General features: G+C 39.5%; 1 protein-coding gene across 4 annotated transcripts in view; it reads right to left on the bottom strand.

Moving 5' to 3' along the window:
• The window catches only part of SORCS1 (sortilin related VPS10 domain containing receptor 1), a 264794-nt gene that overhangs the window by 144756 nt on the left and 106883 nt on the right, over positions 1-13155 (bottom strand). For all 4 annotated transcript variants that reach the window (XM_048310550.1, XM_048310548.1, XM_048310547.1 and 1 more), the window contains exon 3: positions 1984-2083. In XM_048310550.1, coding sequence (XP_048166507.1) covers positions 1984-2083 — 100 coding nt within the window. The remainder of the gene's footprint in view (positions 1-1983; positions 2084-13155) is intronic.

Here is a 13155-nt window from a genome sequence, read left to right as displayed (position 1 = left end):
GCTGACCCCCCTTATGGATCACTGCTGTAGCAAGGTCTCTCATCCAGTAACTTCAAGATGAAAAATGCACCATTTCTTTTCCACTACTGAAGAAGCCTTTTCTCTCTGCTAAGGCAGGCCTTGTGGAACAAAGGACATCGAAGGCTACGGGTGCAGTCAGAGAAATCACCACATATAGCTAATATTTAGGGAAAATACACTGTTAGCATTTGCCCAGCACTAACTGCAGCAGTGTATAAACCCTTCACATGAAGAACACGAGTTTTATAAAATTCATGGAGTTTAGAGTAGTTGAGTTGCACCTTTTAAAAGTACTTCTGCAGCCATCCACCCAGCCCAGATTAGTGAAACATGATACAACTTTCAAAATGACCAGAATTTCTGAAAGTGTTATCAGAATTTCAGGGGAGGAGAGGGGATCAGGTCCCAGGATCCATAGATTTTTCCTTGGTGGCAAAATTTATAAATACGTTTCCTTCCTTTTCATTCCCCAACAAGCATAATAAAGACCTTGACTTTTAGTATTTTTGCTTTCACTGTAGAAGTACTCTTAGTGTGGAAACATAAGGTAGCTCTACACTTTCTTCCCTGTGCCCTCTTAGCCTTGGGGAACTATATGGGTGTCTAAAATTAAATGTTCATTGATGGAATGGCCTGATACTCTATAGAAACAGCATGAGCAGGGCCTCCAAAAGTTCTCCCTGCAAGCCTAACTCTGCTCCTGCTGAAATAAACTTTGAAAAATTCAATCTTAGACCATGACATAGGTCCTCTCATCGCAGGTGTTGCAGCTTTCCTCTGGCACTGTCCCGTATTGATTGTAGGCCAACTTTACACCAGACTTCTGCCAGAAAAGATGGTTCCACACTTCTGCCTAAAAGCTATTTTACTTTCATCTACTTGGTTTTTGAGCTGGAAAGGGATTAGTCTTCAGGCAGGTCGGTCCTGGATCCAGCTCATCAGATGGCTATACAAACAAGGGTGGCAGAGAAAGGCAGGGAGTGAGAGGGTGCAGGATGCAGCCAGAGGTGATAAAGGCTGTTCAGCACCAGCCTGCACTTCACTTGGCTTAACAAGCATGCTGAAGGACATTTAAGTGATCTGCTAATTTCATTCTTTAGCTCCTAGGGAAGAGCTTCATATCGTCCTAAGGGTCAGCTGCAATGAGATGACATCCCTCCACTAATTTGGGGCCATTTAATTGCAATTTAAACTGCCAAGCATTGTCCTCTCTGGTTAGGACAGCTCCCTCTTCCTTTCACAGTCCGTCTTAAAGAACACTTAATTGTTTCAGTATAGTGAGAACAGCATTGTAGTGACCTCAGCTGGCCAAATACACCCAGCCTCCTTTAGAGGTGACTCTTTACTAACACTTTCTGCCAATGCAATTCAGTTTTGCCTGTAGTGAACCGAACTATGCACAAGGACTGAAAACCAAGGAGTAGCAAACGAAAAATTTTGTCAAAAATGTGTCTCAAAAAAGGCATCCAGATTCCTTTCATGAGTATGTCAGCATTATAAATTCATAGGAAATTGTTAGTCAGTAGGGTGTCTGAATGATTAAAACCTTCTGAGGTTCTAAGGCATTTTCTCTGCAGGAATTTTTCAAATCCTGTTCAGTTCACTATTGGGAGCACTTAAAAGACAGATAATGTTATATACAATCTGGTCACTGTAGATGCATTTCTGCCATTTTAACGAGTCTCTCTCCCTTTCAGACAACAAAATCAACACCATCCAGAAGGTGAGCAAACAATTACATGCACGGTACATGTGACGCCAATCCATTTAATGGCCATCTTTCCCTCAAGTATTACTGGTAACAGGTATAGGTGGTACTAAAGCCACGCATTTTTTCAAGGCAAGAGTGACAGAGAAATTCCTGCCATTTAAATAGTAACAGACATTGAAAAAATTGGAAGAGATCTCCAGGACAGAAATAGCATCATAAAGCCAAAAGGAGCTAACCACATCATCACCTACCTTACGTTTGTTTGTTGGGCAAACATACAAGTAGCTCAAAATAGTCTTCAGACCAACTTTATCATTCAGTTTCTCATATGTTGTCCCATAATCTGTGGACCTAAAATTCAAGAGAGATTCTTATAAGTACAAACACTTAATCACAAAACCACAAGTCACTTGGCAGCTTTTCAATGTAAGTCATGCTTTAAATAGTGGAATGGCTCTCTAGAGCTTTTTCAATGATTCATGTAGTATATAATGATACTTAATTATATACACACAGCATCATGTGAGTGTTGATAATTTGCATTTAAATTAGATTAGGAAAAATTAAACCAGCATCTTCCCAAAGCATCTTAAATATGTACAATAGGAAATACATTCTGCATATAGAAGATGATAATGATTGTCAGAGATGCCAAACAGCAGACAACAAGAGACTAAGGTTATCAGTTCATCATACACTCCAAGCTTAGTTTTGTTAAGATGGCTTATCTCAGTGTATTCCAAAGTACCTTCTCTGACACTGACTAGCAGAGAGGATGGACACATGCATTTTATTCTTGCTTTAAAAGCCACTGTCCAGTAGAGAAAATGAAGCATTTCTGAAATGAGTGTTGCCCATAAAAACACTGACTACGTGTCTTCGGGAAGAACAAAATAAGTGAACAAATGAGACTGTCCAGTGTTCCTGTAGGAGCTACACTTCACATGGGACCAGAAGCAGGATCAAGCATCAGCAGAGGTTTTGTTCATTATGCAGCTCATACTTGGCTGAATTCTGTCCCAGTATCCCAGGGATTTAGATAATCAGCCCAAACCAGTACAGTTGGTGCCCATAAATTGCAGAAAGGGACATGTATCTGGGTAACAGACATTCAAAAGCATAACATATTCCTGTATCTCACCTGTAACATGTACAAATGGGCCCATACAGAACTTCACTTGCAAGCAGTAACATGAATTTTCCCTTTTGCTGTGCCCTCCAAAACCAGACATTCTAAAGTAAAATCTCGGCACCCAATTTTTGCAGGTTCTCTCCTATCAGGGCTCCAACAGTGGCTAAATTCACAAAGGCATTTAAGACCTTTAATGCTTACTCTTTTTCTTTTTGGTGGCGTATGGAGTGTGGTACATTTCTGAATCAAGTACCATACCTACATTCATATTTCATATTCTGGGATTTCAGATTTTGCAGTCAGTACATGAACAAAACAAGAAAACAGCAGCCTAGGGTTTTATCCATGAAAGATGAATTGCACTAAAACGTGAATCTGCATTAGAGTCTTTCTATTTAGAAACTTTATAGAAGCCTTTGCATGTATCTGCCTGCTCATATAACAATTGCCCTATGGTTTAATATCCATAGATTTCTCCTTTCCTCCAATAAACCCATGCCCTCCCATGTGCATGTATGACCTTTGGTGTTTAGAACATTAACATCATCTGCTGACTGAGCTTTGCCTTTATAAGGTCATCTCTCTCAGGAGCACATAGAAACTAACTGAGCTATTTCCTCAGTGGACTGAGGAGTAGGATACTGTTATGGTTGTTTCTGTTACCAAATATTTCAGAGATGCTCCAGCATCCAGGTAAGGGGATCCACAGCAAGATGCTGAACACAGCCTGGCCAAGGGCTGCAGCTCCACTTCGCTAACTTGCCCCACCTCACCACCCAGTCTTCTCAAAAGTGAGTATTTCTGCTGCTCTCTGCCTAAACCCCAAAACCTACCCTTTGTGCAGTTTGAGCTGACAAAGACATACAAAGATTGTAAGGAGTAAATCTGACCTGCTGAGTTAGGAAAAATATATTAACAAAATAATGCTGCTTTTTCTCATACACCAGTGACAGTGAATCCAAAATGGGATCTTTCTAAAGTGGATAGGAGCAAAGAAAATCTGAGACATAAAGCTTGCTTTGAAATTGTTCAAGAAAGGCAGCCAATACCCCTGCCACAACACAGGCAAACTTATGTCAACATCCTATTGCAAATGGTAATCTCAGAATTGCCAGCCACTTCTTACTTCAAATCTCTAGGCAATTGTTTTGCATTCATAGCTTTATTTACAGGTAACACTCTATACAGATGGAAGCCTGTGCTTCTGTCAACATCTATAAAAGAAACTGAAAGATTTAAAGGCTTAGAAAAATACTTTTTTTCAGATGAACGAATTCACAAGCAATCGAAGGAGCTACTATTAGATCTTACTCTCATTTTCGTGTTCTAAACTGACAATAGCCAGTCCTTCTACCTTCCCAGTTACCAATTTTTACTTTTGTACCACTTTACAAATACCCTTAATTTTAATGGGGAGGCAAACGTTATATATACAACAGCAGATAGGCATCCATAACTGTTTTAACACAAAGAAATGGTAATATATACATTTGCAGAGCAGTGGAAAAAAAGAATTAGATCAAAGGAAACACTGCATCCATGGGAAGTCTCTGCTGGGATCTAACCAGGGGTATCACCAACCCGCATTCATCTTATTGCTATTACATACATATATGTATACAAGCCAGCACTGATTAGTAGCCTACATAACGAGCTATTTGTCTTATTAAATGGGTGTTATAAAGCAGCATGAGACTCCTAACGCATGAAAACGCATCAGCCATTGCATGGCCCAGGAAGCCAGCCTAACCTGGAAGTGCTGCAAAAGACAGATGCACCTCAGCAGGGTGTAGGCACTAATGACAGAGTAGGATCACCAACTTCAACCCCAGTTATCTGAAGGGCAAAGGATATGTAGCAACCAACCTCTCCACATTTTGTGTGGAAGGCTGCTCCTCTGAAGTTCTGCAGAGAGAAATCAATTTTAGTCCATCCATGACAGGAGCAAGAAAATGCCCAGATAAATCATCAGAAAGGACTACACCCAGGACATGTCAAGCTTAAAACACAAAAACTAAACTCTGCTTTCTAAATAGCTACAGCTAATGAAATAACTACATGTAAATGAGTGAACAGGAAGCCCTATTTTATTGTGTCTTGTGTAGATGCGTGTTGCAATGGTTTCTCAAACTGTTCGGGGGGAGAAGGGGGATGTGAGTCTTACATTGTGGAAGTCACTGAAATGCAAATGATGGAAGAAGAATAATATTCAGAAAATAAAATATTTAGACTCAGTTCTGAACTTCACATTTGTCCCACCATATTAGTTGCAATTGCTATCATTAAATCCCAAATTTTACCAGTAGCTGTTTAAAATCCAACTCCCTATGTTTTCAGTGAAGTGGAAGACAATGCAAGAAGATAAACATTTTCATGATCACTAGCTCATTTCACAATATAAAAAAGTACCAAAATTATGGGATTGAAGCTCTGATTTTCCCAGTAATAAATTAAAACAAAACTAGAAACATGTGGCATGATTTCTATTTTGCAAACTATTTGCAAGAAAGCTGACATTTAAACAACTTCATTATTATTCATTGACAGGGTTTTTCCCTCTCCTCCCGTCAGGGTAAATGACATTTCTATTACAGTATTATAATAAACTCCTGCACATTTTAAATAAAGTCCCTGAATTCCATTAGTCCACCTACTGTCATGAATATATCTCAATCCATTCCTACCAATATTTCACAATTATAATAGGCATTCTGAATCAACCAGCAACATGAACCCTATGGAAATTTTCTTCTTTCTCAAGAAGCAGAGCCTGACATTCAGAGTACTGTCAGTTTGAATATAGAGATTAAATACATCCCCTAGTTTTCTCCTTTGTTATAAACTTAAGGCTGACTGTAGTTATTTTACGTAAGATGATGAAGACTTGAAGAATCGAACAGTTGATCATTTGGTCAAGAGGGGTTTTTTTTTTTTTTGCATCAAGATCTTTCTGGAACACTCCATGAGAAAAAAAGAAAAACATTACTTGCAGACTTTAAGCTGTCTCATGTCTCCTGCTTATTACAGTACAGCTTTCTTCCCATGTTAACAGATTAGGTTACTTGTTATAACACACATCATTAAGAAGCAATCACTGTAATTGGCACCATTTGCTTTTTTTTCTTCTCCCACCAGTCACGCCTGGTTTTCACACATTAACTTGACTGCTTCCCCCAAATCCACCATGAGAACACTGTGTTTCATGTCCTTATTCCCCTCTTTCCTCCACAGCTGAATTTGCTGCTCTAACTGTGGTCCAAGTGCCAGCCGGCCCTGGGAGGCAGGACCAGAAGCAGCTGTGATGTGATCAGTGAGCAGCAGAGCAGGGCAGCCTATCTGACCAGGAGCTGTGTGAAGAGATGGGCTCTGCCCTTTTTCTCCCCCTGCACATGAATTTATCCCTGGCACAAGCCAGGCATTTTTAAGTTAAGCAATGACTATTAGATCTTGTGTTCCAACCTCACACATAACTGAGTTTGCCACCTGGTTTGCCTCCAAAGGGAATGGTCAGGTGAGCACAAGATTTGCCAGTTGCTATCATATTAATCTTTACAAGAACAGATTTTTGGAAAGAAGCCTTTCAGATCACAGAAGGCAGAACTGCAGAGCCACAAGCTGCACTTACAAAAGGCTTTCAAACAAACAAGTTTTTGAATAAGGAATAAAGACATTAAAAATGATCTTTCATGTCTGAATGTGAAAAATACTGGAGCTGGTAATTCTGGAGCAAATTTGTAATCCTGTTTGCCATGTTTTAAGCCTGTTTGTAAACTTTGCTGTACAGTTGTTGACTCTTGCACTCTTTTTTTCTGGGGAGACTTTGAGGTTGAGGTGCTATTCCTTCATCCCTTAAATTGAAACGCTTTACTTTGGTTTCATAGCCAGGTAGTAAAGTTTCCCATTGATTTTTGTCATACCACGTTTCACAAAAGCTAGTAATGTCAAAGTCTTCTTCAACAGCTAGCCATTTATGTTCACATGTTCCTCCTATTAGCTTTTCACAAGGCACTGATAGATATCACTTCTGGTCTAATGCCTCTTTTGATTTAACTCCTTCATGTGTGACCCTGGTATTTTTTCCAGAAAGTACTAATGCCTCATCTCAGTTTCTTAGGGTGAAACTTTTTTTTTTTTTTAATTCATTCTTTATTTTCACAGAAAGTTACTCTTGCTTTGCAAATTACTTTGCTTCACCAGGACACTTCTCACCACTGTCTGTCTTTTTAATTCATTGTATAAATAATTCCCCAAGGCTTTTCACATTTCTAATGGGATCTGTTTGCTTAGCTTATGGAGACTGACACATTTTGAATGGAGTTTTACAATCCCACCTGGAAGAGCAATTGCAAGATGTAAACACAGGAAGTTCTGTGTCCTTGGACAGAATTTCCATGTAGAAAAGGGTTTCATAAGAGTATCGTAAGAGTTTGGTTCAAGAGGGCAGTGGTCTGACAGCAGGGACAAGCCAAACAGCTGGTCAGCATTTCTTTAAAAATCTGTAACAGCACTGCGCATGTCACAACACTAAAACACTTCAAATTTATCCAGGAAGTTGAAATTAAATTTATAGACATTTCCAGAGTAAAGAAAAATAAGATATTTCAAAACTCAAGGCACCCACGTCTCATGGCCTAAGTGAACACATTTCTTACTACTTTTTTCTCATGAGGCCCTCAGCGGGCTGGCAAATAGGACTGTTCCCACTCTCTAGGTGGGGAAACAGAGGGAAAGACAAGATAATTAATCCTGCATTTGAAGGAAGTCTGTGACAGAGCCAAATTCAAGTCCCCTCAGGCTCCACCATCTTCCCACTCCATCCTGACACTTGTAATTTTCTGGGGTTTTGTGTGTGCAAATAAGGATTGGAAAAAGTCTTGCTATCAATGGCAAAATGATGAAATACAAAATTAAAAAACTTTAAATAGGCATTTTAAAACAGATTAAAACCTTCATTTTGAAAATATTTTGCTTCCAGTCTGAGTTGTGACTGTAGATTTTACTAGAAATTAAGTCATAAATTTCTATGAGTTTAATGAAATGTGTATTTTTTCCTCTCATGGGAAGAATTTTCTCATCACAAAATGAAGTTTCCCACCTGCAAAAGCCACCAAAAAGACTTGGAGAGGGAGTAAAAAAAATTACAAAGAAACAATAAGAAACTATTAAATTGACATTTTTCTGCATAATCAGTTAAAGTAATTCAATTTTCTTCTTTTCATTTTCAATCAACTTTTATTTGGAGTAATCTAAATGAATAGAAACCTACACACTGAAATTTCTTGTAATTTTTGGCTTAATATAGTTCAGCTGATTATTGCTATAAATAATTTAAAGATGTGACAAGCAGGAAAAGCAGCTCATATTTTATCATCCAATCCCCAGTCTACATATTGTGTTGGATATTTTTTCAAAATATTACCCAATTTAGAAAGAAAGAAAATAGGGGAGTGAGAGGGCCATGAGACATAATCTGTAGGCGACACAGATGCTTGTTTCTCCTTCAAATAATGGTTGAAGAAAAATCAATTTGCCTATTGCCTTCCATGCTGTTTCAGTGGAGAGTTAGTAACTCAGGTTACCAACCTATGGAAGCAGAGAACACCTGTTCCTCTGCCAAGGTAATAAGAATTTGGTCAATTGCTTCAGAAGTCATGGGATGATGGCAGTGGGAATATTCCAATGGGAGACAAGACAGGTTGTATGGGATGAAAGGAAATTGTGCAGTCAGGGTGAGGTTATTTCTTACTCTCATCTTTGTCAGATGAAAGGTGAAGGAAATGGTCAATTATGATGAAAGTGCAAGAGTTTCCAGTTGGACAAGACAGAAGAGCAAATCCACCATAATGCACAGCACTAGACAGCAGCAAGACACATGACTGTCAAATGCAAGGACAGGGAAAAGAAGAGTTCCTGTAATAATCAGGGTAGCACATGAATGAGAACCATTATCCTGGTTTTGGCTGGAATAGAGGTCATTTCTCCTTAGCAGCTGGTACAGTGTTCTGTGTTGGATTCAGTATGAGAATAACGTTGATAACGCACAAACGTTTTGGTAACTTACCCTAAGTCAAGGATTGTTTAGTGTCAGTGAGGAAGAGCACAAAAAGCTGGGAGGAAGCATAGCCAGGACAGTTGTCCCAAACTGACCAAAGGGGCACAGATAATCAGTAGTACAGAATCAAAAATATGATGAGGTAAAGCTAAAACACCAATAGAGATGTATCTGTTTTAGCTCTGGGTGACATGTATTTCAAACCCTCCTATCTTACCAAACTAGCCTTGGAACAATAACTCAGAACAAACTTTCATGTGAAAAAATTTAGAGACATTCTGTGCTTGTAAGATGTCATCAAAAGATTTTTGAAATATCAGTTTCTGATGTCACTGCCTTTTTTAGCAGAAGTAACATTCTGCTGTATTGTGGAGAAGGGCTTTTTATCTTCAGGCTTCAGAGACATTGCTGCATAAAGGTTGGATACCCAAAGAAAAGAGCAAAATCAAGTATTTTAGCCTGAAAAAAGATCAAATTTGGATTAGATGGGAATGATGCACTTTTCCCCTCCTCCTTTTACTGCTTTTCTAATTTTAGATGCCTGTCCTATCTTGTTTGATGGATAAACATCCTTTAACTGTACAGTGCAATGGTTTCTCATGTCAGCAGGCTAAGAACAGAAGATTCTGGCAGTTGATAAAATCCATATTCAGATTCCCCACTCCTCTGCTAGCTGATCAGAGATCAGATCCTGATCACACTCTTATGTAAATCCAAACTATTTACTATGGAGATGCACCATCATAAACATGAAACTGGACAGCTTCAATGATCAATTTGCCCTTGCTTGGAAGCAACTGCTTCCAGGAAGTCAGAAGGATCTTTGCTGTCAGAATGCAAGACATGAAGATTTTTATTTCAAGTGTACAATTACCGAGCTTTTGTGTGAAAAATAATGCACTGAGATGTGACTGGACTCTGTTCTAGAAGTATTTCCAAGGCACTGTTTTGCAGGAGTAGACTGTAAATCCACTGTTTCCTATGGGCAACCCTGTTTTGGGGCGTCACCTACATTCTGGAACCCCTCTCTGCTGTGCTAAATGACCACTTGCAGGATTAGCTCTGGGAAAGGGTATAGAATGTCAAGGGCAGAGGATTTCTGAAGAATAACTGTGGACTTTCCACCTATTTTGCCTGGTTGCCAGACTCCCAGCAAGGCTGGTGTTTGCCACTGATAAGGGGAAGGAACTGGGTCTTCCCTCTTCATTGCTTCCCTCTCCTCAGAGCATCAGAGTGGGTGACTCCAGAACTTTCCCCATCAAATCTCCCTTTCAGCTCCTCATCTCCCTGAGGCCTCAAAGACTCATCTCCAGTCCCTCACTGACTAAAGCAGCCTAAGTCAAGAGCAGCACAGGGAGGCTGGCAATCACAACCCCTTCAGCTATTCTAATCCAGTGCTGGGTGAAAGCCAGCAGTGAGAAACAAAGGAATAGCCATCAAAGCAAGACCTCCACTTGACCCTCTCAGTGAAAGGCTCAAGAGGCTGGTTCAAGTGGTGCTCTGGCTGAAACATTAGTGCCATCTCTCCTGCTCTTTCTGTGAGTCATTTCGTGCCACAACATCCAGATGCATGTGGGAAGGACCAGTAACTCCACATTTTTTGGGTGGCTAATTAATATACACCAACAAAAATATGATACCAAATACATACCAAAAGATGACAGGTTACTGATGCTTGTTCATCTGATGGTATGTATGATCCAAGCACTTTCTCTGTCCCTAAGCCCATAGTACTGGCTTTCAATACTTTTCCATTTGCCTTCACAACATTATTTTGAGTTAAAGACCCAAAAGAAAGGAATGAAAGTTTACTGACAACAGGCTTTTTCCTTGCTACCTTAGGGGAATTTTGGGGGATCAGTGGAATATAAGTGGAAGAGCACCAGTCTGGAAGATCTCCCTGTCCACCTGACTTGTTTGTCAAAACAAATAAACAGGATAGAATGCAAATTTCTGCCCTTCCTTCATCACGGTGGTGAACACCCTGCAACACTGCAACTCAGAATGCAGCCATTCCCACAGACTCAGCCTGGCTTATGGTCATCAACAAAACAAACCTCAGCTTAGCTGTGACGGATATTAAAGTCGTTCTTCCATACGTTTAAATCAAAAGCTGCCTTCTAAATTAGGATTGAGGATGACTAATGATTCTTCTTGCCATATGTTTACAGGGGCATACTGACATCAGCACACCCTTAATGCCAAATTCTTGCTCATAAAGTGGTTCCTTGAGTGTTGATTCTTCCCATTTTCACCCCAGTCTGGTGTAAATCACTCAAATAGCTGGGACAGGAGCCCAGCAATCATCACGCTATTAACTTTCTAATTGATGGTAATGGCCAGAATAAATTTCAGGCACCCCAAGGGGTTGTTAATGGATTTTGTAGCTTGAGGGCAGAGCAACAGGAAGCTTTTCCATTAATCAGGGAGATGAGACAACCATACATGTCCTACACTTCCCACCCCATCATAACACTGAGGTCACTGCAGCTTGGCTAGAAAAACTCTCACAGCAGGCTGAGCTCAGTTAGAAAGTTTGATACTTGTTCAGCAGAGCTGCCTGAGCATCCACAGCCACATTATACACCCAAAAAGCTGCTTTAGCCCACCTCCAATTAAGAGTAAGGAGCAGTTTTACTGAGCCATAAATGCACTGCAGGTCTTCTGCAGGGTATGTACTAAAAGCCAGAGAAAAGATTTTCTGGCTAGCACCATCCAAGCATTTGCAACACAATACGCAATCTTCATTCTATCCTGCCAGTGCAAATCAACAGCTAGAAAGCTTAAAAGATCCAGACAGCCCAAGACATTATTGTCAAAATCACTGTCCAAGCCCCTTAGTTGTTATAATGGAGTAACTCCTAAGGACCAGTAGCATTTTAAAACCAGCTAAAAATGTGCTTCATGCATTAATTCCTATTAAAGTTAGTTGGAAGATGCAATTCTCATCCCTTAGGCAATGCTAATTTTTTTTTTTTTTGCCTTGCTTTAAAATATCATTATTCCCAAAGTCTGGATGGAGTAAGAATACAGGAGGGAAAGAGATTAAATTAAAAAAATAGTAATTCGGAGTGTTTCATTTCACTTGTACCAGTGTTACCATTATCCATTCAACTGAATATTTTATAACACAGTCTGGCTGTCACCTTACAGGAAAAAAATCTCCAATGAAACAAGGAGAAAAATCAAAATGAAACACACTTTCAGTTTCAGGTTATTCCTACATTTTCTGTCAAGATTTCATTTTTAAAATATTGCAGAAGATTTATCTGAATAATGCTGCATTTCCCAGAAGAAAATTGTTCCACTGGAATGGTTTTCAATTCATTCTCTGAGTCCAAGCAGTGAGCACAATGAGCTGCTAGCTTGACTCTTACCACACCACAGTACCTAAGAAGAAATTTGTTGTTGCTGGATCTAAAAGCTGTGCTACTGGACTACTCTACCCAAGAATCACTAATTAATGCTTTAAAGCAGACAAATACAATGAGTGTTACTTTTTTTTCTTTTTAAAGCAATTTGAGTGATGCATCTCTACCAGTTGTGTCAGCTTCAAATAATAAACACCACCCAGAGCCACGCAGCTTTATTTTTTATCTCTTGGTTGGTGGAAGCATATTTATCACTATGTATCTCAAGGATCAGTGGGGTTATAAAGCTTGCTATTTATAGCTACTCTTGGGGTATTGAGCAAGTGACAGTAATTTGTTCCTGTGACATCTAACCTTAGGTCAACTCCAGTAGCAGAAGATGGATTTTTACAGGAAATGAAATGAAAGTACACCGCAGAAGATTAATGCTGTTTTCCAGGCCTGCGGAGAATGCATGCTCCCAATCACTCTGCGGGAAAAAATGGTCAGGAGCATGTGCTGTGTGTTAAGAACAGAGCAAGCTGTGGTCAAGGTGAGCTGTTCAAACAGTCTATTAGCAAACTGATACACTGGCATTTGTGCATAGAGGAATTGCAGACTGACAGTCTAGAAATGAGCTCAGCTCTTCGGGTTCTTTGATTTTGAAAGTCATCTTTAAGTCAGCAACAGCTACAGATAAAATGGGATTTGCTTTTATGTTAGTGGTAAAAGATAAAAGTAAGTTAAAAGATAAAAGTAAGCTAAAGCTTGGCTGTAAATTCCATATAAGAAACATTTTGTACAAGATCAGGTTACTATTTTGCCCTGCATTGCAGCATCTTGTTTTAATTACATTTTCTGTTTGTAAGAAAATAAGGACTGCATATTG

This window comes from Corvus hawaiiensis, chromosome 8 (genome assembly GCF_020740725.1).
Source record: "Corvus hawaiiensis isolate bCorHaw1 chromosome 8, bCorHaw1.pri.cur, whole genome shotgun sequence".
Classification (NCBI taxonomy): Eukaryota; Metazoa; Chordata; class Aves; order Passeriformes; family Corvidae; genus Corvus; species Corvus hawaiiensis.
This window is presented reverse-complemented; position numbering and strand designations above follow the sequence as displayed.